Raw genomic sequence first — 23,737 nt, forward strand, 5'->3', positions numbered from 1 at the left:
TTATATGTATCGACAACATCCGTATTTCCTAAAATGTAACAATGACCCGGGAACCTCTAAACCACCAGGTTTTTCTAAACCATTATATAAAACGATGGCTCGTATTAGAGGAACACCATATATTCCTAGAAAATTAGGAAAACGAACCAAGTCCGAAGAAGAAGAAACCAGTGATTCAGATTAGAGGGTTGTAATCATGTTGTGTATTATATGTATTGTAGTGTGCTTGTATTTTTTTTGTTCTATGTAAAAATTGCTTGTATTGTTCGTTAATTATCTTTTACGAATCTAATTCTTGTCTATTTTACAGTATAAAAACAAAATGGACGTTAAGGGTAGACAACCGAATATTTTAGAAGACCTACCAGAGGATATGATTGAGGAAATCTTGTCTAGAGTCGGTCAGAATTCATCGGCACATTTAGTTATGGCGAAATTAACTTGTCAAACATTTGAAACACTTTCCAGAAATGCCTTAGTTTATAAAAGGCTTTCCTTTGATAGGTGGAGTATATCACATTGGGGAGACTGTAAGTTACGCCGTGTTTTCTTTAAAGCGTTAAATGCGGGGAACCCAAATGCAATTTTACGCTACGGGTTAAGAACCTATTTTGACTCAACATATCCCAACATAGGATTTCGTGAATTAGAAAGAGCTTCTAACATGCAACATAAAGAAGCATGTTATGCTTATGAGTTAGTGATGTTCGCTTCTTACCAAAGTGAAAAAAGAATATCGAATTGCAACTTTTAAATAAAACCTTCCCACAAGTGACGGATTCAGTAGTTGGGGTGAGAAACAAGGTTTTTAGATTATTACGGGGCTGTTGGACATTACGAAACCATCGTCCTTTTGACGACGTTACAACATGCTGCCTAGCCAATGGTCATAACGGTTATTTTCCACAAGACCAAGGATGGGAAGTCGTCTTAGTAAAACTAGAATGCATGACTTGTTTCTGGACTTATGAATTACGTGTCTTTATATCCTTTGTTGAACAACTTGCGTATTAACTAGATTTATCTTCAAAACTATCATGTATCATAGTGTACTATATTTCATGTTATATGTAATATAGCGAAGTTGTAAGAATATTTGTATGTGATATATTATTATAATCAGTTTTTCATATGGAATTGTAGTAGTTGAATTGTATATTAGCTAATAAGTATGAACTTAACGGGTAGGTAGTACCCAAATTTAAACTTATAAAAAGCTAATATGAAGAAAAAACTTTTATAAATGAGTTCATATTATGCTACGAAATACTATTGACTACTCTTAATATTCTGTATGATTAACTCGATTCAGTTGTCTATTTTGAAGGAAATGGCACCGACTACTCGACACACCATGAATATGAACGAAGAAGAATTTCGTACCTTTCTTGCTGCAAACATAGCCACAGTACAGGCTGCGCTACATACCAACAATAACGCTGAATCTAGTAATGCAGCTAACGGCGCAAGAAATCGTGTAGGATGCACCTACAAAGAATTCACTGCCTGCAAACCTTTGGAATTTGATGGAACCGAAGGACTAATTGGATTGAAACGGTGGACTGAGAAAGTCGAATCGGTGTTTACCATAAGTAAGTGTACTGAAGAGGAAAAAGTTAAGTACGCTACGCATACCTTCACAGGTACTGCGTTAACGTGGTGGAACACCTATCTTGAACAGGTAGGACAAAATGCTGCTTACGCACTACCGTGGTCAGCATTCAAGCAATTGATGAACGAGCAGTACCGTCCTAGAAATGAAGTCAATAAACTCAAGGCAGAACTTAGAGAGTTACGAACACAAGGGTTCGACGTTACCACATATGAACAACGATTCACAGAGTTATGCCTATTGTGTCCGGGAGCATTCGAAGATGAAGAAGAGAAGATCAACGCGTTTGTAAAAGGGTTACCAGTAAGGATTCAAGAAGATGTAAGTTCACACGATCCCGCTTCTATACAGAAGGCAAGTCGAATGGCTCATAAACTCATAAATCAAATTGAGGGAAGAATTAAAGAGCAGGCGGCCGAAGAAACCAATACGAAACAACTCAAGAGGAAGTGGGAGGAAAACGGTGACAAGAGTCACCAGTACAACAACAATAACAATTACAACCACAATCGCAACAACTATCCCAACAACCGCAACAACAATCGCAACAATAACCGCAATCCAAACAATAACTACAACAAACATCCCAACAACAACAACAACTACAACAACCGTTTCAACAACAATAACAATCCCAACAACAACGACAACAAAAACCAAAAACAGCCATGTCATAGGTGTGAAGAAAATCACCAGGGGTTTTGCACGACATTTTGCAACAGGTGTAAAAGAAATAGTCATAGCGCGACAAAGTGTGAGGTCTACGGACCAAAATTTAATAGAACTAAGGGAGCAAATAATGCCGGAACAAGTAATGCCGAAACGAATAGTGTCGGAGCAAGTAATACCAACGCTGTTTGTTATAAATGTGGAAAACCGGGCCACATTATTAGAAATTGCCCAAATCAGGGGAATATTAATGGGCAGGGCCGTGGAAGAGTTTTCAATATTAATGCGGCAGAAGCACAGGAAGACCCAGAGCTTGTTACGGGTACGTTTCTTATTGACGATAAATCTGCTTATGTTTTATTTGATTCGGGTGCGGATAGAAGATATATGAGTAGAGAATTTTGTGCTAAATTAAGTTGCCCATTGACGCCTTTGGATAGTAAATTTTTACTCGAATTAGCAAATGGTAAATTAATTTCAGCAGATAATATATGTCGGAATCGAGAAATTAAACTGGTTAGCAAAACATTTAAGATTGACTTGATACCAGTAGAGTTAGGGAGTTTTGATGTGATAATCGGTATGGACTGGTTGAAAGAAGTGAAAGCAGAGATCGTTTGTTACAAAAATGCAATTCGCATTATACGAGAAAAAGGAAAACCCTTAATGGTGTACGGAGAAAAGAGCAACGCAAAGTTAAATCTTATTAGTAACCTGAAGGCACAAAAACTAATAAGAAAAGGTTGCTATGCTGTGCTAGCACACGTCGATAAAGTCAATTCCGAAGAAAAGAACATCAATGATATTCCCGTCGCAAAAGAATTTTCCGATGTATTTTCGAAAGAATTACCGGGACTACTTCCACACCGATCCGTTGAATTTCAAATAGACCTTGTACCGGGAGCTGCACCAATAGCTCGTACTCCATACAGACTCGTACCTAGCGAAATGAAGGAACTTCAGAGCCAATTACAAGAACTTTTAGAGCGTGGTTTCATTCAACCAAGCACATTACCGTGGGGAGCTCCTGTTTTGTTTGTCAAGAAGAAAGATGGTACATTCAGGTTGTGTATCGACTACCGAGAGTTGAACAAACTTACCATCAAGAACCGCTACCCACTACCGAGAATCGACGACTTATTTGATCAACTACAAGGCTCGTCTATTTATTTGAAGATCGATTTACGTTCTGGATATCATCAAATGCGGGTGAAGGAGGATGATATTCCAAAGACTGCTTTTAGGACGCGTAACGATCATTACGAGTTTATGGTTATGCCATTTGGATTGACTAACGCACCAGCTGTGTTCATGGACCTCATGAACCGAGTGTGTGGGCCATATCTTGACAAGTTTGTCATTGTTTTCATCGAGGACATACTTATTTACTCGAAGAATGATCAAGAGCACGAAGAACACTTGAGAAAAGTGCTAGAGTTGTTAAGGAAAGAAAAACTGTACGCTAAGTTTTCAAAGTGTGCATTTTGGTTGGAAGAAGTTCAATTCCTCGGTTACATAGTGAACAAAGAAGGTATTCAGGTGGATCCAGCAAAGATTGAAACCGTTGAAAAGTGGGAAACCCCGAAAACTCCGAAACACATACGCCAGTTTTTAGGACTAGCTGGTTACTACAGAAGGTTTATCCAAGACTTTTCCAGAATAGCAAAACCCTTGACTGCATTAACGCATAAAGGGAAGAAATTTGAATGGAAGGATGAACAAGAGAAAGCGTTTCAGTTATTGAAGAAAAAGTTAACTACGGCACCTATATTGTCATTACCTGAAGGGAATGATGATTTTGTGATATATTGTGAAGCCTCAAAGCAAGGTCTCGGTTGTGTATTAATGCAACGAACGAAAGTAATTGCTTATGTGTCTAGACAATTGAAGATTCACGAACAAAATTATACGACGCATGATTTGGAATTAGGCGCGGTTGTTTTTGCATTAAAGACTTGGAGGCACTACTTATATGGGGTCAAAAGTATTATATATACCGACCACAAAAGTCTTCAACACATATTTAATCAGAAACAACTGAATATGAGGCAGCGTAGGTGGATTGAATTGTTGAATGATTACGACTTTGAGATTCGTTACCACCCGGGGAAGGCAAATGTGGCAGCCGACGCCTTAAGCAGGAAGGACAGAGAACCCATTCAAGTAAAATCTATGAATATAATGATTCACAATAACCTTACTACTCAAATAAAGGAGGCGCAACAAGGAGTTTTAAAAGAGGAAAATTTAAAGGATGAAATACCCAAAGGATCGGAGAAGCATCTTAATATTCGGGAAGACGGAACCCAGTATAGGGCTGAAAGGATTTGGGTACCAAAATTTGGAGATATGAGAGAAATGGTACTTAGAGAAGCTCATAAAACCAGATACTCAATACATCCTGGAACGGGGAAGATGTACAAGGATCTCAAGAAACATTTTTGGTGGCCGGGTATGAAAGCCGATGTTTCTAAATACCTAGGAGAATGTTTGACGTGTTCTAAGGTCAAAGCTGAGCATCAGAAACCATCAGGTCTACTTCAACAACCCGAAATCCCGGAATGGAAATGGGAAAACATTACCATGGATTTCATCACTAAATTGCCAAGGACTGCAAGTGGTTTTGATACTATTTGGGTAATAGTTGATCGTCTCACCAAATCAGCACACTTCCTGCCAATAAGAGAAGATGACAAGATGGAGAAGTTAGCATGACTGTATTTGAAGGAAGTCGTCTCCAGACATGGAATACCAATCTCTGTTATCTCTGATAGGGATGACAGATTTATTTCAAGATTCTGGCAGATATTACAGCAAGCATTAGGAACTCGTCTAGACATGAGTACTGCCTATCATCCATAAACTGATGGGCAGAGTGAAAGGACGATACAAACGCTTGAAGACATGCTACGAGCATGTGTTATTGATTTCGGAAACAGTTGGGATCGACATCTACCGTTAGCAGAATTTTCCTACAACAACAGCTACCATTCAAGCATTGAGATGGCGCCGTTTGAAGCATTATATGGTAGAAAGTGTAGGTCTCCGATTTGTTGGAGTGAAGTGGGGGATAGACAGATTACGGGTCCGGAGATAATACAAGAAACTACAGAGAAGATCATCCAAATTCAACAACGGTTGAAAACCGCCCAAAGTCGACAAAAGAGCTACGCTGACATTAAAAGAAAAGATATAGAATTTGAAAATGGAGTGATGGTCATGCTTAAAGTTGCAAATTGGAAAGGCGTTGTTCGATTTGGTAAACGAAGGAAATTAAATCCAAGGTATATTGGACCATTCAAGATTATTGATCGTATCGGACCAGCAGCTTACCGACTTGAGTTACCGCAACAACTCGCGGCTGTACATAACACTTTCCACATCTCGAATTTGAAGAAATGTTTTGCTAAAGAAGATCTCACTATTCCGTTAGATGAAATCCAAATCAATAAAAAACTTCAATTCATCGAAGAACCCGTCGAAATAATGGATCGTGAGGTTAAAAGACTTAAGCAAAACAAGATACCAATTGTTAAAGTTCGATGGAATGCTCGTAGAGGACCCGAGTTCACCTGGGAACAAGAAGATCAGATAAATAAGAAATACCCGCATTTATTTCCAGAAGATACGTCAACACCTCCAACTGCTTAAAATTTTGGGACGAAATTTATTTAACGGGTAGGTACTGTAGTGACCCGAACTTTTCCATGTTTATATATATATTAAATGAAATTGTTATTTACATGATTAAGTGTTTCCAACATGTTAAGCAATCAAACATGTTAAGACTTGATTAATTGAAATAGGTTTCATATACACATTTGACCACCCAAGTTGACCGGTGATTCACGAACGTTAAAACTTGTAAAACTATATGATGACATATATATGATTATATATATAGTTAACATGATATTATGATAAGTAAGTATCTCATTAGGTATTTTAACAATGAGTTATATACATAAAATTGAGTTTATTGAATTAAGAAACTCGAAACGATATATATAACGATTATCGTTATAACAACTTCTTACTAAATACATATGAATCATATTAAGATATTGATACACTATGTTTAATCATGATAAATGATATGTAAACATGTCATTAAGTGTATTAACAATGAACTACATATGTAAAAACAAGACTACTAACTTAATGATTTCGAAACGAGACATATATGTAACGATTATCGTTGTATCGACATTTAAATGTATATATATCATATTAAGATATATTAATATATCATAATATCATGATAATATAATAATTTAACATCTCATTAGATATAATAAACATTGGGTTAACAACATTTAACAAGATCGTTAACTTAAAGGTTTCAAATCAACATTTACATGTAACGACTAACGATGACTTAACGACTCAGTTAAAATGTATATACATGTAGTGTTTTAATATGTATTCATACACTTTTGAAAGACTTCAAGACACTTATCAAAATACTTCTACTTAACAAAAATGCTTACAATTACATCCTCGTTCAGTTTCATCAACAATTCTACTCGTATGCACCCGTATTCGTACTCGTACAATACACAGCTTTTAGATGTATGTACTATTGGTATATACACTCCAATTATCAGCTCTTAGCAGCCCATGTGAGTCACCTAACACATGTGGGAACCATCATTTGGCAACTAGCATGAAATATCTCATAAAATTACAAAAATATGAGTAATCATTCATGACTTATTTACATGTAAACAAAATTACACATCCTTTATATCTAATCCATATACCAACGATCAAAAACACCTACAAACACTTTAATTATTCAATTTTATTCATCTAATTGATCTCTCTCAAGTTCTATCTTCAAGTTCTAAGTGTTCTTCATAAATTCTACAAGTTCTAGTTTCATAAAATCAAGAATACTTCCAAGTTTGCTAGCTTACTTCCAATCTTGTAGAGTGATCATCCAACCTCAAGAAATCTTTCTTATTTACAGTAAGATATCTTTCTAATACAAGGTAATACTCATATTCAAACTTTGATTCAATTTCTATAACTATAACAATCTTATTTTGAGTGGAAATCTTACTTGAACTTATTTTCGTGTCATGATTCTACTTCAAGAACTTTCAAGCCATCCAAGATCCTTTGAAGCTAGATCCATTTGTATCTTTTCCAGTAGGTTTATCCACAAAACTTGAGGTAGTAATGATGTTCATAACATCATTCAATTCATACATATAAAGCTATCTTATTCGAAGGTTTAAACTTGAAATCACTAGAACATAGTTTAGTTAATTCTAAACTTGTTCGCAAACAAAAGTTAATCCTTCTAAATTGACTTTTAAAATCAACTAAACACATGTTCTATATCTATATGATATGCTAACTTAATGATTTAAAACCTGGAAACACGAAAAACACCGTAAAACCGGACATACGCCGTTGTAGTAACACCGCGGGCTGTTTTGGGTTTGATAATTAAAAACTATGATAAACTTTGATTTAAAAGTTGTTATTCTAGAAAAATAATTTTTCTTATGAACATGAAACTATATCCAAAAATCATGGTTAAACTCAAAGTGAAAGTATGTTTTTAAAAATGATCATCAAGACGTCGTTCTTTCGACTGAAATGACTACCTCTTACAAAAACGACTTGTAACTTATATTTCTGACTATAAACCTATACTTTTTCTGTTTAGATTCATAAAATAGAGTTCAATAAAAAACTATAGCAATTTGATTCACTCAAAACGGATTTAAAATGAAGAAGTTATGGGTAAAACAAGATTGGATATTTTTTGATTTTTGTAGCTACGGGAAATATTAAAAATTCTATACAAATCATATCCTAGCTAACTTATATTGTATTATACATGTATTCTAATATATTATGTAATCTTGGGATACCATAGACACGTATGCAAATGTTTTGACATATCATATCGACCCATGTATATATATTATTTGGAACAACCATAGACACTCTATGTGCAGTAATATTGGAGTTAGCTATACAGGGTTGAGGTTGATTCTAAAAATATATATACTTTGAGTTGTGATCTAGCCTGAGACGTGTATACACTGGGTCGTGGATTGATTCAAGATAATATATATCGATTTTTTTCTGTACATCTAACTATGGACAACTAGTTGTAGGTTACTAACGAGGACAGCTGACTTAATAAACTTAAAACATCAAAATGTATTAAAAGGGTTGTAAATATATTTTGAACATACTTTGATATATATGTACATATTTGTTATAGGTTCGTGAATCGACCAGTGGTCAAGTCTTACTTCCCGACGAAGTAAAAATCTGTGAAAGTGAGTTATAGTCCCACTTTTAAAATCTAATATTTTGGGATTAGAATACATGCAGTTTTTTTTAAATGTTTTACGAAATAGACACAAGTAAATGAAACTACATTATATGGGTGAATGATCGAAGCCGATTATGCCCCTTTTGCTTGGTAGCCTAAGAATTAGTAAACCGATCTACTAATTAACGCGAATCCTAAAGATAGATCTATTGGGCCTAACGAACCTCATCCAAAGTACCGGATGCTTTAGTACTTCGAATTCGTTTTTATCATGTCCGAAGGATTTCCCGAAATGATAGGGGATATTCTCTATGTATGGGATGTATATTGAAATATGAAATCTTGTGGTCTATTATTATGATTTGATAATATATAGGATAAACCTGTAACTCACCAACATTTTTGTTGACGTTTTAAGCATGTTTATTCTCAGGTGATTATTAAGAGCTTCCGCTGTTGCATACTAAAATAAGGACAAGATTTGGAGTCCATGCTTGTATGATATTATGTAAAAACTGCATTCAAGAAACTTATTTTTGATGTAATATGTTCTTATTATAAACCATTATGTAATGGTCGCGTGTAAACGGTATATTTTAGATTATCATTATTTGATAATCTACGTAATGCTTTTTAAACCTTTATCGATAAAATAAAGGTTATGGTTGTTTTAAAAATGAATGTAGTCTTTGAAAAACGTCTCATATAGAGGTCAAAACCTCGCGACGAAATCAATTAATATGGAACGTTTATAATCAATATGAACGGGACATTTCATATACATAACCCATTTTACAATAACTTCATGAGGGATAATGCTACACTTTCCAAGTATGGCCATTTTGACCCCTTAGCTGCTTCTACCTATAAACCTACACCTTCCCTTACTGACGATATAGATTGGAAGAAGACTGGTGAAGAGTTTATGGCTATAATTGCTAAGCTGGAGAACGTAGTTAGAAACCTACTTAAGAGGGATCCACCTCCTAAGTAGAATTATTGCATTTATTACTATAATTATGATATATATATTCACTCTATATATTATGATTGAACTACTAAGTAGAATCACTGCATTTATTACTATGATTATGATATATATTCACTCTATATATTATGATTGAACTACTGGGCATGTTTTAGTCCAAGACATTTGTACAAAAATTCTCATTTATTTCTATTTGTGGGTTTTTACCTTATAAATATTATAGTTTGTTTATTTTAATGGATGTGTGATTGTTATTATAATTCATTACTATAAACTTTTAAAGTGGTTGTATATCTTATGATTATATTGTCATGAACTTATGTTCATATTTCTATTTCGAAGAGACATGCCTCGGATGACTGATACCCAAATCAACGAATTGATTAATCAACGGGTGACTGATGCATTGGCTGCAGATGAGACTGCAAGGGAACAGAAGCTGCCAATCCACCAAACGAATGCTTGTATAAAACTTTCACGGCGTATAAACCTCAGGCTTTCAGTGGAATAGAGGTACGATTCGGCTTAACCCGATGGTTCGAGAAGATGGAATATGTTTTCAAGATCAGTTGTTGTGTGAATGAAGATAGAGTCAAATATGCTACGTGCACATTGCAGGATAGTGCACTTACTTGGTGGAACACTTATTCTCAGTCAATGTGAATGGTTACGGCATATGACACGCCTTGGGATGGTTTGAAAAATATGTTAATTGATAAATATTGTCCACGAAACGAGATCAAGAGGATGGAGTCTAACATACGAAATTTAAAGTTTATCGGCACAAACCTTCCAGGTTACGACAAGCGATTCATGGAATTAGACTTATTGTGTCCAAATTTAGTATCACGTGAGCATCTGAAGATTGAGATGTTCGTTGAGGGTTTTTCAGACGATATTCAGGGCGGAGTGACATCGTCGAATCCCAAAACTATGTAGGAAGCAATCAGAATGGCACATCAACTAATGGACCAAATCACCCGACGTGCGATAAAGGTACCTTCTAGTGAAGTAAATACAATCGAAGGGAAAAGGAAATGGTATCACCATAGAGATAAGAGTGGAAATCAGCAAGCCCCAAAGAGGCAGGAAGCCTCCAAGAATGATCAAGATGGGGAAACTGCTAGCTCAAATTACAAGGACCCCATTCATTCTACAAAAGATGTTATAGACACCACTAGGTTTTTTGCAATGTAGCCTGCAACAAGTGTAAGAAGATTGGACATCTATCGAAAGATTGTAGAGTAACTGCTCCTGTAGTGAAGATAAACGCCACTACTACCAAGAATTATTTCGAATGTTGAAAACCGGGTCATTTCAGGGACCAGTGCCCAAATAAGAAGATGGACAACGGGAGGGCACGTGGAATATCGTTTAATATAGATACTAAAGATGCGTGTGAGGATCCCGATCTTGTCACGGGTACGTTTAGTGTTAACAACCTATTAGCCTCTGTTTTGTTTGATATTGGTGTTAATAGTAGTTACGTGTGTAGAGATTTTTTGCTCTAGGCTTAATTTTCCATTGTTGCCCTTAGATGATGAGTGCATTGTTGAATTAGCTAATGGTAAGATGGTGAAAGTTGATAAAGTTTATCGTGATTGTAAGATTAACTTAGTTGGCGATTACTCTGTAATTGATTTGATAGCCGTAGAGTTGAAAAATTTTGATGTGATAGTTGGTATGAACTAGTTGTCTAAGATTAAAGCAAAGGTTGTTTGTGCCAAGAAAGTTATCAGTATTCCTCTTGAGAACGGAGTACTATTGATAGTCTTTGGGGAGAAGAAAAGCTCGAAGTTGAATCTTATTAGCTGCCTAAAAGCTCAAAAGCATTTGAGGAAGGATTGTTATGCTATTTTAGCACATGTGAAGGAAATTGAAACATAGGAGAAGAGCATCGACGATGTGCCTGTTGTAAGGGAATTTCCCGAAGTTTTTCCGAAGGAACTTCTTGTACTATCCCCACAACGATCGGTGGAATTTCATATCGATTTGGTACCGGGAGCTGCACCTGTAGCTCGCGCACCCTATAGACTTGCTCCATCTGAAATGCATGAATTGCAAAGCCAACTGCAAGAGTTGTTAGACATAGGATTTATTCGACCGAGTTCTTTGCCTTGGGGGGCTCCGGTATTGTTTGTCAAGAAGAAGGATGATCCTTTAAAATGTGTATTGATTACCGTGAACCGAATAAATTAAAGATCAACAAACTAACAATTGAAAATCCACAAAATTTGTGTCTACTAGCAATACGATCTGAGGTCTCAACAGCAGCTTGAACACAACTTTCAATTAATTGCGAGACCTGGTGACACTATGTCTGAAGACGAAAAATATCTGTAAAAATAGTTGGTATGTAAACAGAGACCATACAATATTTAATTGGCAGGAGAAGACAATAATCCTTTACACACAACCTTACAAAAGTTATACAACTTGTAGCGTGGTTACTATCGAGTGCTATTCTCTTATCCGATCATTCCCAACGAATCAACATTCAAAGAAAAAAAAAATTATCTATAAATACCTGTTCTTTTAAACTATTATAATATCAGTGTAGGTATAGTCATGTATTTTATTAAAAAATACTCATTAATGAATTATGTATCAAATGGCTTCTGGTAGGTATCAATAAAAACAATCAACCATAATTTTGTGTGTTGAGGTTCTGTCGTAGACAAAAAAAAGTGTGTATTTGTTTTTTTAAAAAGAAATGAATTATGTGTTCACATTATACAATGACTGACTACACGTATATTTTTGAAGGTAAAGTCCCTATTACTATTAATATCGTCTTTTTTTTTAAAAGTACAATGAAACATAATAAATATTGTTATGGACCAAATTCAAAAGTACAATGAAACATAATAAATAACGTTAAAAAATAAGAAACAAACTTGAAAAATTTGGCTATATGTTTGTTTGGTTGTGTGCGTTGTTTAACTGTTCCGCTTTTTGCTATGTTCAGGCTCGGATCGAGATAGCGTTTTTCTAGTGGTTCTTGTTCTTTCTAGATTCGATCCTTTTCGTGTGTTGGTTGTATTACATGATTGTGTTTTTCATGTTTTGATGAATGCACCTAGATATATATAGTCAGTAACGGAGCTTGAACTTGTTTATTATAAGGTCGAGATCACTTTAATTATATTAAAGGTTGAACTTTGTTCATTTAGAAACCAAGATCACTATTATAATTAATTAAATTCTTTTAAAAAATATATATGAATATGAATTTGAATATAAAATCTCTTTGAGTTACGAATGTTTTAACTTTTTAATCAACAAAATCGGAGTCCATATGACAAATATATAACCAAAATGGTGAAGCTTGTTGAATTTGCGACCAGTCACTGTTCATATCTTCTTCATATGTACTCTGATTTAGTTCATTTAGTAGTCAGACACTCATAACTCAAAGAGCTATAAATTTTATTTTCGTTAGGGGAGTTAAACCCCCTCCCTGCCTTCACTAAGTTCCGTCATCATTGTATATAGTGTTCGTTTTTTTTTTTTTGGAAAAAAAAAACCCTGATTTTAGGCAATTAAACCTTCAAACAAATTAATTTCACTTACCAAATGATCAAAAGAATATTTGACATGTATTGAATTTGTTTTATGTTGAATAAAACAAACGAATATTCTAGAAAAACCATATAAACTTATCTCTCTTTTATTTTTTGTTGAATGACCAAGCCACTATTTTACTCTGTATTTGTTAACATGCACTTGACATTCACCCTTTAAATAGTGTACTGCCTTCACTTTAATAGGTCACATTACTCTCAAACAAGCCTTAGCCTTATTCTTTGCTTACTCACTAGTCATGGCAACTCATTCCACAACCTGTGTCTTAATTTTACTCATTTGTGCCGTAACATTGTCAAATGCATGCGGTCCATGCGACACACCGAAAGTACCACCTAAGGGTTCCCCGGCTAACCCCTTCTGCCCTAGGGACGCACTCAAGCTCGGCGTTTGTGCAGACGTGCTAGGTTTGGTTAATGTAGTGGTTGGAACCCCTACATCGAGGAAATGTTGTGCGTTGCTCGAGGGTTTGGTTGATTTGGAAGCCGCGGCTTGTCTTTGCACAGCCATTAAGGCGAATGTGTTGGGAATCAACCTTAATGTTCCAGTTTCGCTTAGTTTGTTGCTTAGTGCTTGTGGCAAGACAGTTCCAACAGGATTCAAGTGCCAATAAATCAAAGTTCGTAGAAGGTTATAATGCGTTTGTTTAATTCATTAATCGTTTTTATCATTTTGGGTCTTAGATTTTGGACTCGAGGAAAATGAAGTGTTATCTTTAAATCGTGAATTTGTTAATTCAATTTGGATTATGTCTATCTTGTTTGTAATTGTTGTTTTTATATCAACCGATTTAGTTAGGGTATGTATTTTTGATTATTTTGTGTCAATAATTAGGCAATAATTATTGCCTACATGTGATTTAGTGATGTAATGATTTATTTGTCATGATTTTATTAACTTTAAAGTTGTGAACACAATTGATGAAATTTGTACGTGTATGTGTTTACAAGGCTCAATTCGTGGGATTGGGTATTGTTGTTGTTGCGGGTTCTATACCCGTGGGTGGAGTAGTGATTTCCTTCTGATCTAAGGTACGAGAAATGGATATTGTTGTGGTGGTTGTGTACGTGTATGTGTTTATATAACAAATTATTATTTTTTAGAAAGACAAACATACAACACATATATTATATCTTCAAATATTCACATCTTAATGTTAACATGATAATATCTTTACAAGGCTCAATTCTTTAATAAAGTACATCAATTGGGGAGTTTGGACACATGAACACATTGCTAAAAAAAAACTAGTCAGGTCAAAATGATACAACATACCAACCCAAATATTTCATCATACAAGTTTTCGGCCGAAGCACCAAATTGGAAATGGCAGTTTTCTCGATTATGCATCAAGGTTAAGGGGGTCCGCAATGAACTTTGGGATGATGATGAATGATGAACTAGCTGATGCAGTTTTGAAGGATGTAGATACAGCCATATGGGGGTGATATGAATTAAATATCCAATAAGCAGAATATTCAAACAAGATTACGATAGTTATGATTAAACAAGATCACTACATATGGCTGTTAAAAGCTCCAGATTTCATTCATTGTACAAAAAGGGAACTTCATATATTCACCATTAGAATATATCTACAAACAAGCAGTCAGCTATTCACAAATGGATTCAAGAAAGTAAAACCTAATATATCCACCATAACCAAACAAACTCTTATCCCAGATTTCATTTAGCATGACCAATCTAATACAAATTCTGTATGCATTCTACAATCAACTATTAACTTCAAGAATTACCCAGAATAGTCAAAGTAACCCCTTCTCTGAAAATAATATTGGCCATGTTTGGAGCACCCCATTTAGCATTGCAATATCATCACGGTGCAGAGCTTCCGAAGTCTCACTTCTTGATCTCCAGATTTTCTTTCCGACACAAAAACCTAATTTAATTGCAGTGACACTACAAAGATTGGGCAAAGAACCAGTTTTGGAGGCTAAAGTATGAAACTAATTTTATAAAAGGTTCCTATACCTCACAAAAAAACCTCTTTTTAGTGGCTTTAAGGGTTTCTAAAGTATGAAACTAATTTTATAAAGGGTTCCTATACCTCACAAAAAAACCTCTTTTTAGTATAACCGGTTTCAATTGTTACACAAAAGGAACCTATATTTTCGATTAAAAAGTATATTTTTCTAAACTTTTCTCAATATATACAAATCTCCTTATTTCTACTCATATTAATAAACTTTTCTCAATTATAATATATGTATATATAAGAATTGTACAAGGCTCAATTCTTTATATATAAGGAGATGGGGTCAATTCTTTACACAATTTCTCGGATTTTCTTGCTCATTTCTCGAATTTTCTCGTATAATCTCGTAATTTCTCGGATTTTCTCACTCATTTCTCGAATTTTCTAGTAAAATCTCGTAAAAATGTTCATAAATATACATATATTTATCTATATATATAAATTTATACTATAAAAACTAAAAAGTCAACGTAAGTCAATATCCGAGATCTCCCGAAGATTTTTACGAGATGCCGAGATCTCCCCAAAAATGTCCAAACGAGATCATCCCGAGATCCGAGTTCTCCAACCTTGACAACGCCCACTTTCAAGCAGAAAAAATGTTCCTATACAATTACGCAAATACAATACATACGTCTAGAATTTTCATCTGAAACACGGTGTAAACAATATAAATTATAATCGATACTCATTACTCATATTAATAATACCAAAAGCAAAACATACACAATTCTATTGGTTTTGTTTAAACATCAATCAACTACATGTAAAATCATTAAGTACCACTAAATATAACTAATCAACCATTTGACAAATATTCTAATATCTAAGTGTCAACAATGTTATCTGACTTATTTTACTTATTTTATCTAAGTGTCAACAATGTTATCTGACTTATTCGCGTTAAAAAGTACATAATATTCCAAGGCATCTATATAAATGATAAAAAAAAAACATGTATGTTAACAGATATACATTTATTGCAATACACATATGTTTTTCAATTACTTAATTTCTTGTGAAACTAGTGCTGCTCAAAAAACTTACTCTCCCTTTTGTTGCTCACACTACAATTTAATTACAAGAAAGAAAACATCAAACATATATAACAAAATGTGTTGAAAACATGACCTGACCCAACCTGCAATCTAACTTCTCTTTAGTTGCAGACACAATAAAAAGATTGGATTCCCACAACCTAAATCTTCAAATTCTGAAGAGTTTAACCAATGTATACATAATTAACCTAACGCACGTGTAGTAAAGGTAATTACGGAAAATTAAAGCCAAGAGAGACAACCAACAACCTTAAAAAGAAACAATTAATATTTTGTTAAAGGTTTACGTAACACAAACAAAATCATAACTATTAGATAAAAGAACCTACTTATCAACAGTGTCTTTCAATTGGTATCTCCATGAAATCTTCTCTATCTTAACTGAATCCAAAAAGTAACCCCAACTGTCGCGAGGGAAAATGATACACAAAGACAGATGATCTTTGATAATATGAAAACATTTTAGCAAATATACACATCATATATAAAAGAAGTATAACAAAAAAGCTTAATAGCATATTGTACGTACGGCGTACCCTTGATAAAAAGGTAAAATATAAACTTATTTTATTCTTCGGTTGCCGCTTAATCAATTACCTATTTGGAAGCAGTAGCACATATGTATTATAAGATAAGATTCGCGTTTAAGAATGCACATCTGATTTACTCAACTGATTTTGAACTTTATAGCACGTCCTGAATACATGAGGATATACATTTTATTAAAGTAAACCAACACTAACACCCACTAACACCAGGCAGAATATTATAAAAATTAAGTTTCGTGTTCAAAAAAAATAAAGATTTATGTAAGTGAGACAACTTTAAGACTACTTGATGAGACAACTTTACCCTAACATATTATTAAAATTTTTATAATATCCTGTTGGTGTTGGTTTACTTTAATTATATGTATATGTCTTCGTGTAATGTATTTTAGGACATGCAATGAAGTTCAAAATCCGTTAAGTAAACCGAAGACATGTGCATTCTTAAACCCGAATCTTGTCTCAAAAACATCATAAATCTTGTCTCAAAACATATTTATTACTGCTTCCGAAAAGGTAATTGATTACATTAAGGCATCAACCCAAGACCAGAATAAGTATAATATCTTACATTATTACCTTATCATCAAGGGTACATAACATATGTTATCAAGTTTTTTTTTGTTATACTACTTTTCATATAAGATGTGTATATTTGCTAAAATGCTTTCAAATTATTAGGGGATTATTAGTCCTTGTATATTATTTGCCCTCGTGACAATCGGGGTTACAATTGGAATCCATTAAGGGAAAGAAGATTCCATGGAATTACCCCTTGACATACATTGTTGATAAGTAAGTTTTTGTTTAATCAAAATGTTAATGACTCTGTGTGTTATACGTAATACTTTAACAAAATATTGATTGTTTCTTTTTGGGGTTATTGGCGTCTCTCTTAGGTTAAACAGATTGTAATTTACCTTGCTACATATACAGCAGGCTACTTATGTGATTATGTATACACGGGTTACGTTGTTCATAATTTAAAGATTTGAGTTGTGGGAAACCAGCCTCCTTTATTGTCAGCAATTAAAGAGAAGTTGGATTGTAAGTTTGAATCAAGCCAAGTTTTAACACAATTAGTTATATATGTTTGATAATTGTCTATTTGTAATTAATACGTAGTGTCAACAACAAAAGGGTGTGGGTAGTATATAATGTAATAGATGCATCAATTTATCCTTTTTTTAGCGGCATCGGTTTCATAAGAAAGTAGGTAGTCGACAAATATGTGCATTTTGTGTAATGCACTAAATCTATATTTGCTAATTAACATTTTCTTTGTCATTTATATAGATATAGATGCTTTGGAATAGTATTCACCCGTTTAATGCGAATGAGTTAGATAGCATTGTTTGCATTTGAATATCAAAATATCTGTCAAATTGTTGATTAGTTATGTTTAGTGGTAATTAATGATTTTACATCATGTTGATTGATGTTTAAAGAAAATTAACAGAATTGTGTACATATTGCTTTTAGTATCATTAGTATGAGTATATGAGTATGAGTATGATTATTAATTATGATTTATATTGTGTACATTGTGTTTTAGATGATGATGATTACATAAACATGTATGGTTTGGATTTTGTGTTAAGAGAAATGTATATGAACAAATTTGTGCTTGAATGCATTTCCCATTCTCCGTCAGATTACGTGTCAAAACCGACAAAAACTGACATATTATAACGAGACGTCAGTTTCTGTCAGATTGGGGCATCAATTGGTCTTCTGACGCAAAAAAAAAAAACGTCACTTACACGTGTCGTTTTTTGATTGGTTGGTGCATGTTGACAGGTTCCAACGGTCATTTGACCGTTTTTCGTATTTTTTTTATTCCGAAAATATTTAAATTTCAAAACATTATCTTCTTCTTCTTCTATATATATATACATACAATATTCAATATTTATCTTCATCTTCATCAACAAAATCTCAAAAAAAAAAAAAAAAAAAAAAAAAAAACTTATATTTAAAAAAAAAAAAAAAAGAAACCATGTCTCACACAAATCAAAGGCCACCAAATCTCATCGAGTCCAACGAATGGTTGAAATACGGGAAACTATTTGGGTGGTAGTTCATCAAACCCGAATAATCTACAACAAATCCCAATCATCATGCATAAATATCGTCCTCTGACACAAGAACAACAACATCAACTTTACTTGAAGCAACGACGCCTTTTGGAACAAGCTCAAAATCAATATCGTCCCCTAACAACGTTGTTGATGAATCCGATGACTCCGACGTCGCAACAAGAAATGGTGTTTGAAACTCAACCACAAACTCAAGAACAAAGTCAAGAAGATACGGTCCCGGAAAGTTAAGACGTATTAAAAGAAAACATAAAAAGACGCAAGGTTAATTCGGTTTAATATTTATGTTTATTCGAGTTTATTATATATATATATATATATATATATATATATATATATATATATATATATATATATATATATATATATATATATATATATATTGAATTTTTGTAGTTTCCAAAGATGGTCCAATTCAAAGAAATCAAACAAAATAGACGCGTCAAGAAGAAGCGTGGTTGGCTCAATGTTGGGTCGATTGGTCCGAGGATTTGAGGAAGAGAAATTCGCAAAAATTTGTATGGCTGTGGGCTACAATTTACAAAAAATTCAACAAAAATGGATGGCAAAGAGGTGACGATCAATTGACGTCAAAGTGGCAAAGATCGAGCTCATCAAATCTATATAAATAATACCACCGGGAAAAAGTTTAACATGATGGATGCTTGACGCGTTTTGAAAGACAAGTCAAAGTGGTACGTTCCGGGCTCGAGTGGTCATGTTCCTTTAGATGTCGACGATGAGGGGTTTGAGATTCCACTTTCTCAAAACAACGATCTTTTTTATGATGATTCTTTTCCGAGACCAATGGGCCGAGAAAAAGCAAAAAAAAGGCACGATCAAACTATTCTAGCGACTCTAGTCGTTCGACTCGTTCATCAAAAGCAGGAGAGGCTTTGGAAGCTATTTCAACGTCTAAGGGGGAAAAGACAAAACAAGAGCAACTTCGAACCTCTTTTGCAGGTGCTAGTATTTTGATCGTCAATACCCACGGTATCAAGGACCCCAATCACAAAGATTATATTGAAAAACTTAAGGAATTGTACCTCAATCAGTTCAAGCATTTGGTAGATAAACCACCGCAACAAACCAACGATTTATCCGAAGACGATGACTAGTTTAGTAGTTTGATTATGTATTTTTTTTATTTCAAGTACTTTTTTTTAGTTTGTAATCTTTTTTTTTAAATTAAGTACTTTTTTATTTAGTATTTTGTAATTTATATTATTTTAATGAAGATTATATTATTAAAAAGGGTTTAAGCTACTGAATAGTTATATACTTTCAATTTTTTTCCAATGTAGGCTATATACCCAGAAAAATACTATTGTAGGTTATGCACTTTGAAAAAGTGTGCTAATGTAAACCAACTTAACTTGCTAACCTGATAAATAGGACATTTGTTATACATGCTAACGTTGATAATTTTTTCTATTAAAGATGATTAAGATTCACTCCTATAGGGCGGCGATTAACATTTTTTAGTAACAATCTTCATCCATTACAGCATCAAATTCAAATTTAATTGCAAATCAAAGACGTGTTCTTTATAAAAAGTTTGAAGATCAAAATTATGATTCAATCCGTTTAAGTTAATGAGTACAACACGGAATCTTCTCAAAATCATCTAGTAAACACTCGTAGATCCTCAGATTAACTTGAACACATCCAGAATTCTCAAATTGATTTGTTGATCGAAAGTTCATGAAGTTTGACTTGAATAATTTGAGCTCGATTTAGCGATTTAAGAGCTGAGATTTCACAGAGAGCTTCACGAAATGGATTAAAAGTTTCTGCACTTTTACATTTCTTCAAATCATTGTCGAATGATCTAGAGGCCAAAACAGATGAACACTTTCGGTTATGATGAACAGTTTCAGTTATGATGAACACGGGATGAAGATCATCAAATTTGTTGTTGTTGATTAAGAATGATGATTAACGAAGCTTTAGTTTCAGATGATGATCATGTTTTAGTAATCAATTTGCTGTTTGAATCATTAAATAATAAACTTGAATTTTATGTGAGATGTTTGGAATCTGATTCGATTTAACGTACTTTTTAACATCCATTAACTTTAAAGACTGCAGATACAAAAGGAACAAACCACGGGATTTGTAAGTGTAATGTTTTCAATTTAAAAATTGACACATATTCAATTTAACGGTCAAAGCATGAAACCGGTCACCTTTTGTTTACATTAACACACTTTTCAAAGTACATAACCTACAATAGCATTTTTCTGGGCATATAGCCAGCCTACATTGGAACAAAATAGAAAGTATATAGCCATTGATTAGCTTAAACCCTTATTAAAATTATTAAATAAATGTGTTAATATTATTAATAAAATGTAAAAATAAAAAATTAGTGGACCATACGGGAAAACTGACACAATGGTTAAAAAAATGTCAAAAATAGAAACTGACATTCCTAATCACAGACACATTGCACTTTTTAGCCAAAAGGTGCATAAATTGCCTGTGGGCAACATTAGGAATAGTCTAACAAAACTGGTTCCATACTTTAAAAACCCTTAGCTATAGGAACTGGTATTAAAAAAATGACAAAATTGCCCAAATCTTCCATCTGTTCGTTTATTTTTGCTCTTTTCATCCCTGATTTTCAATTTCTGCATTTTTCATCCCTAATCACATAAATATGTCCCAATTTCGTCCCCGCCGTAATGTTAGGTTAAATCTGTCGTTAATTTACGGAAGGTGCATGTCGCGTGATTTTAATACCCTATCTAATACGAAGTATAAATGAACTAGAACCCTAATTCACTTGTTCTTCGTTCTACACCCAAAATTCTCCAAATCAACCTTCGATCTGAAGTAAGCAATGACTGTGTATTGTGTTTGTGGAACACAAACACAACACAAATTAATTCACTTTAAACCATCAAACCCGGATTCTTGTTACAAATTAATCACAATTCTTGTAAAATTCCTGTAAATGCATACTTTATCTAATTTCTTTATTGATTTTGGTGTTTGTAGATGGGAAATATATGATGGAAGTTGATAGAGTACTTTGACCGGGAGGATTTGGGTGCTTTCGGGTCCTCCAATTAATTGGAGAAATAATAATTGGAGAAATAATTACAAATCATGGCAGCGTCCAAAGGAGGATCTCGAGGAAGAACAAAGGAATATCAAAGCGGTTGCTAAGCTTCTTTGTTGGGAGAAATTATCTGAAAGTGGTGAAATGGCTATTTTTCAAAGAAACTAAATCTTGAGTCATGTCGTGGATTAGAAGACTATTTTTCAAAGAAACTAAATCTTGAGTCATGTCGTGGATTAGAAGATTCTCCTGGAGTTGCATATTGCTCCCAAGATCTAGATGATGTTTGGTATGTATGCATCGATGTGTATCTCTTTTATAGTTGTATACATCCATGCAAATTAAATCCTTAATCACAATTTTTCCTAGATATTGATGTGTATATTATCTCTAAATAGGAAAAATGTCAGTTGGGTCACAATTTTGATGGGTGACAATTTGACCCAGATAATGATGTGTTTATTAAATCCTTAATGTCAGTTGGGTCAATGCAAGATTATTAAATCTTTATTGTCTCTATACTGATGCGTCACAATTTTGACCCAGATATTGATGTGTTCATCAAATCTTTAATGTTAGTTGGGTCAAAGCAAGATTATTAGCTGAATAGGTAAAATGTCAAATGGGTTGACAGGGCCGTAGTTTCCTAAAGTGTTTGTATTAAATAGGGTATCAAAATCACGTGACATGCATGTTCCATAAACTAATGGCGGATTTTACCTAACATTAAGGCAGGGACTGAATTGGGACATATTTGTGTGATTAGGGATGAAAAAAGCAGAAATTGACTTGCCTAGCCTAACATCGGCTCTAGTTATTGAGTCGACAGCAAGCGTCGATTTATTGGCGACTTGACTGACTCTTAGAGCATAAATTAAATTTCAGGCAGGATTTAAAACCCATGGATATTTGATGTTACCATTTTTCATGGCGTCTCAATTATATTTTTAGTTTTATTTTTATTTTTAAAATTTTTTCCTACTTATTGGCCGGAGGTCCACTCGGAAGCGATCTCTCTATCCGTCGAATAGAGAGAGGGATGAGTTTCTCTACTTCTGGGTGGAGAAATGACTTGTCTTTATTCTCGGATAGGGGAAGAATTGTCTACATCTCACCTTACCCATACACCACTTATATGGTATTGGGTTTTGTTGTTGTTGTTGTTGTTGAAAACCAGGGATGAAAAAAGCAAAAATAAACAAAAACATGGACGATTTGGGCAATTTTGTTATTAAAAAAAAAAAAAAAAAAAAAAAAAAAAACGTTATTAAAGCCTCTAAAACAGGTTTCTTTGTCCAATTTTGCAATAGTGAATGGAAATGAAGAATACCTACGGAAAGTGTTTCTTGTTTTCTTTCTTCAAAGGAACCCCAATCTCCTACTCCGAGCCCAAGTGTAACCATGCATTAACCATTCTGATCACTGTCAGTGTCCAAACCCACCATAGTCCCCTGTGGGACAACCATACTTTCATATTTGAATGAGTTTGTGGCTTTTTTCAACGCACCAGATCAAATTCTCTTATTTTCGCCAAAAACATTCACAATTTACCACTGTAAAAACTTTTTAAAATACTTTTTTTATTCTTATGAAAAAAGCATTGATTTACTTAACCTACAACTGCAACCTCATTTCCTTCTTAAAAATAAATTTAATTTAAAAACCTCTCATCCTAACCCATCAATCTTTCTGTCGATAAATTACACAGATCGTCATTTGGAATGATATGGATTAAAAATTTTGTCAATTGAAAGACATAATTCGTATTGTTTATAGTGAGAGCTTTTAATATTTCGATATTTTATAATTATAAA

General features: G+C 33.8%; 1 protein-coding gene across 1 annotated transcript; it reads left to right on the plus strand.

Moving 5' to 3' along the window:
• Positions 1-13,356: 13,356 nt before the first annotated feature.
• Positions 13,357-14,016, plus strand: LOC139864063 (14 kDa proline-rich protein DC2.15-like). The gene has a single exon (XM_071852652.1). It carries the CDS (start codon positions 13,394-13,396, stop codon positions 13,766-13,768), a length of 375 nt encoding a protein of 124 aa, XP_071708753.1. The 5' UTR covers positions 13,357-13,393; the 3' UTR covers positions 13,769-14,016.
• The last annotated feature ends 9,721 nt before the right edge of the window (positions 14,017-23,737 follow it).

Source organism: Rutidosis leptorrhynchoides, chromosome 1 (genome assembly GCF_046630445.1).
Source record: "Rutidosis leptorrhynchoides isolate AG116_Rl617_1_P2 chromosome 1, CSIRO_AGI_Rlap_v1, whole genome shotgun sequence".
Taxonomy (NCBI): domain Eukaryota; kingdom Viridiplantae; phylum Streptophyta; class Magnoliopsida; order Asterales; family Asteraceae; genus Rutidosis; species Rutidosis leptorrhynchoides.

What these genes read in the sequence shown, in the direction of transcription:
- LOC139864063 (XM_071852652.1), top strand. Translation starts at nt 13,394, where the DNA reads ATGGCAACTCATTCCACAACCTGTGTCTTAATTTTACTCATTTGTGCC.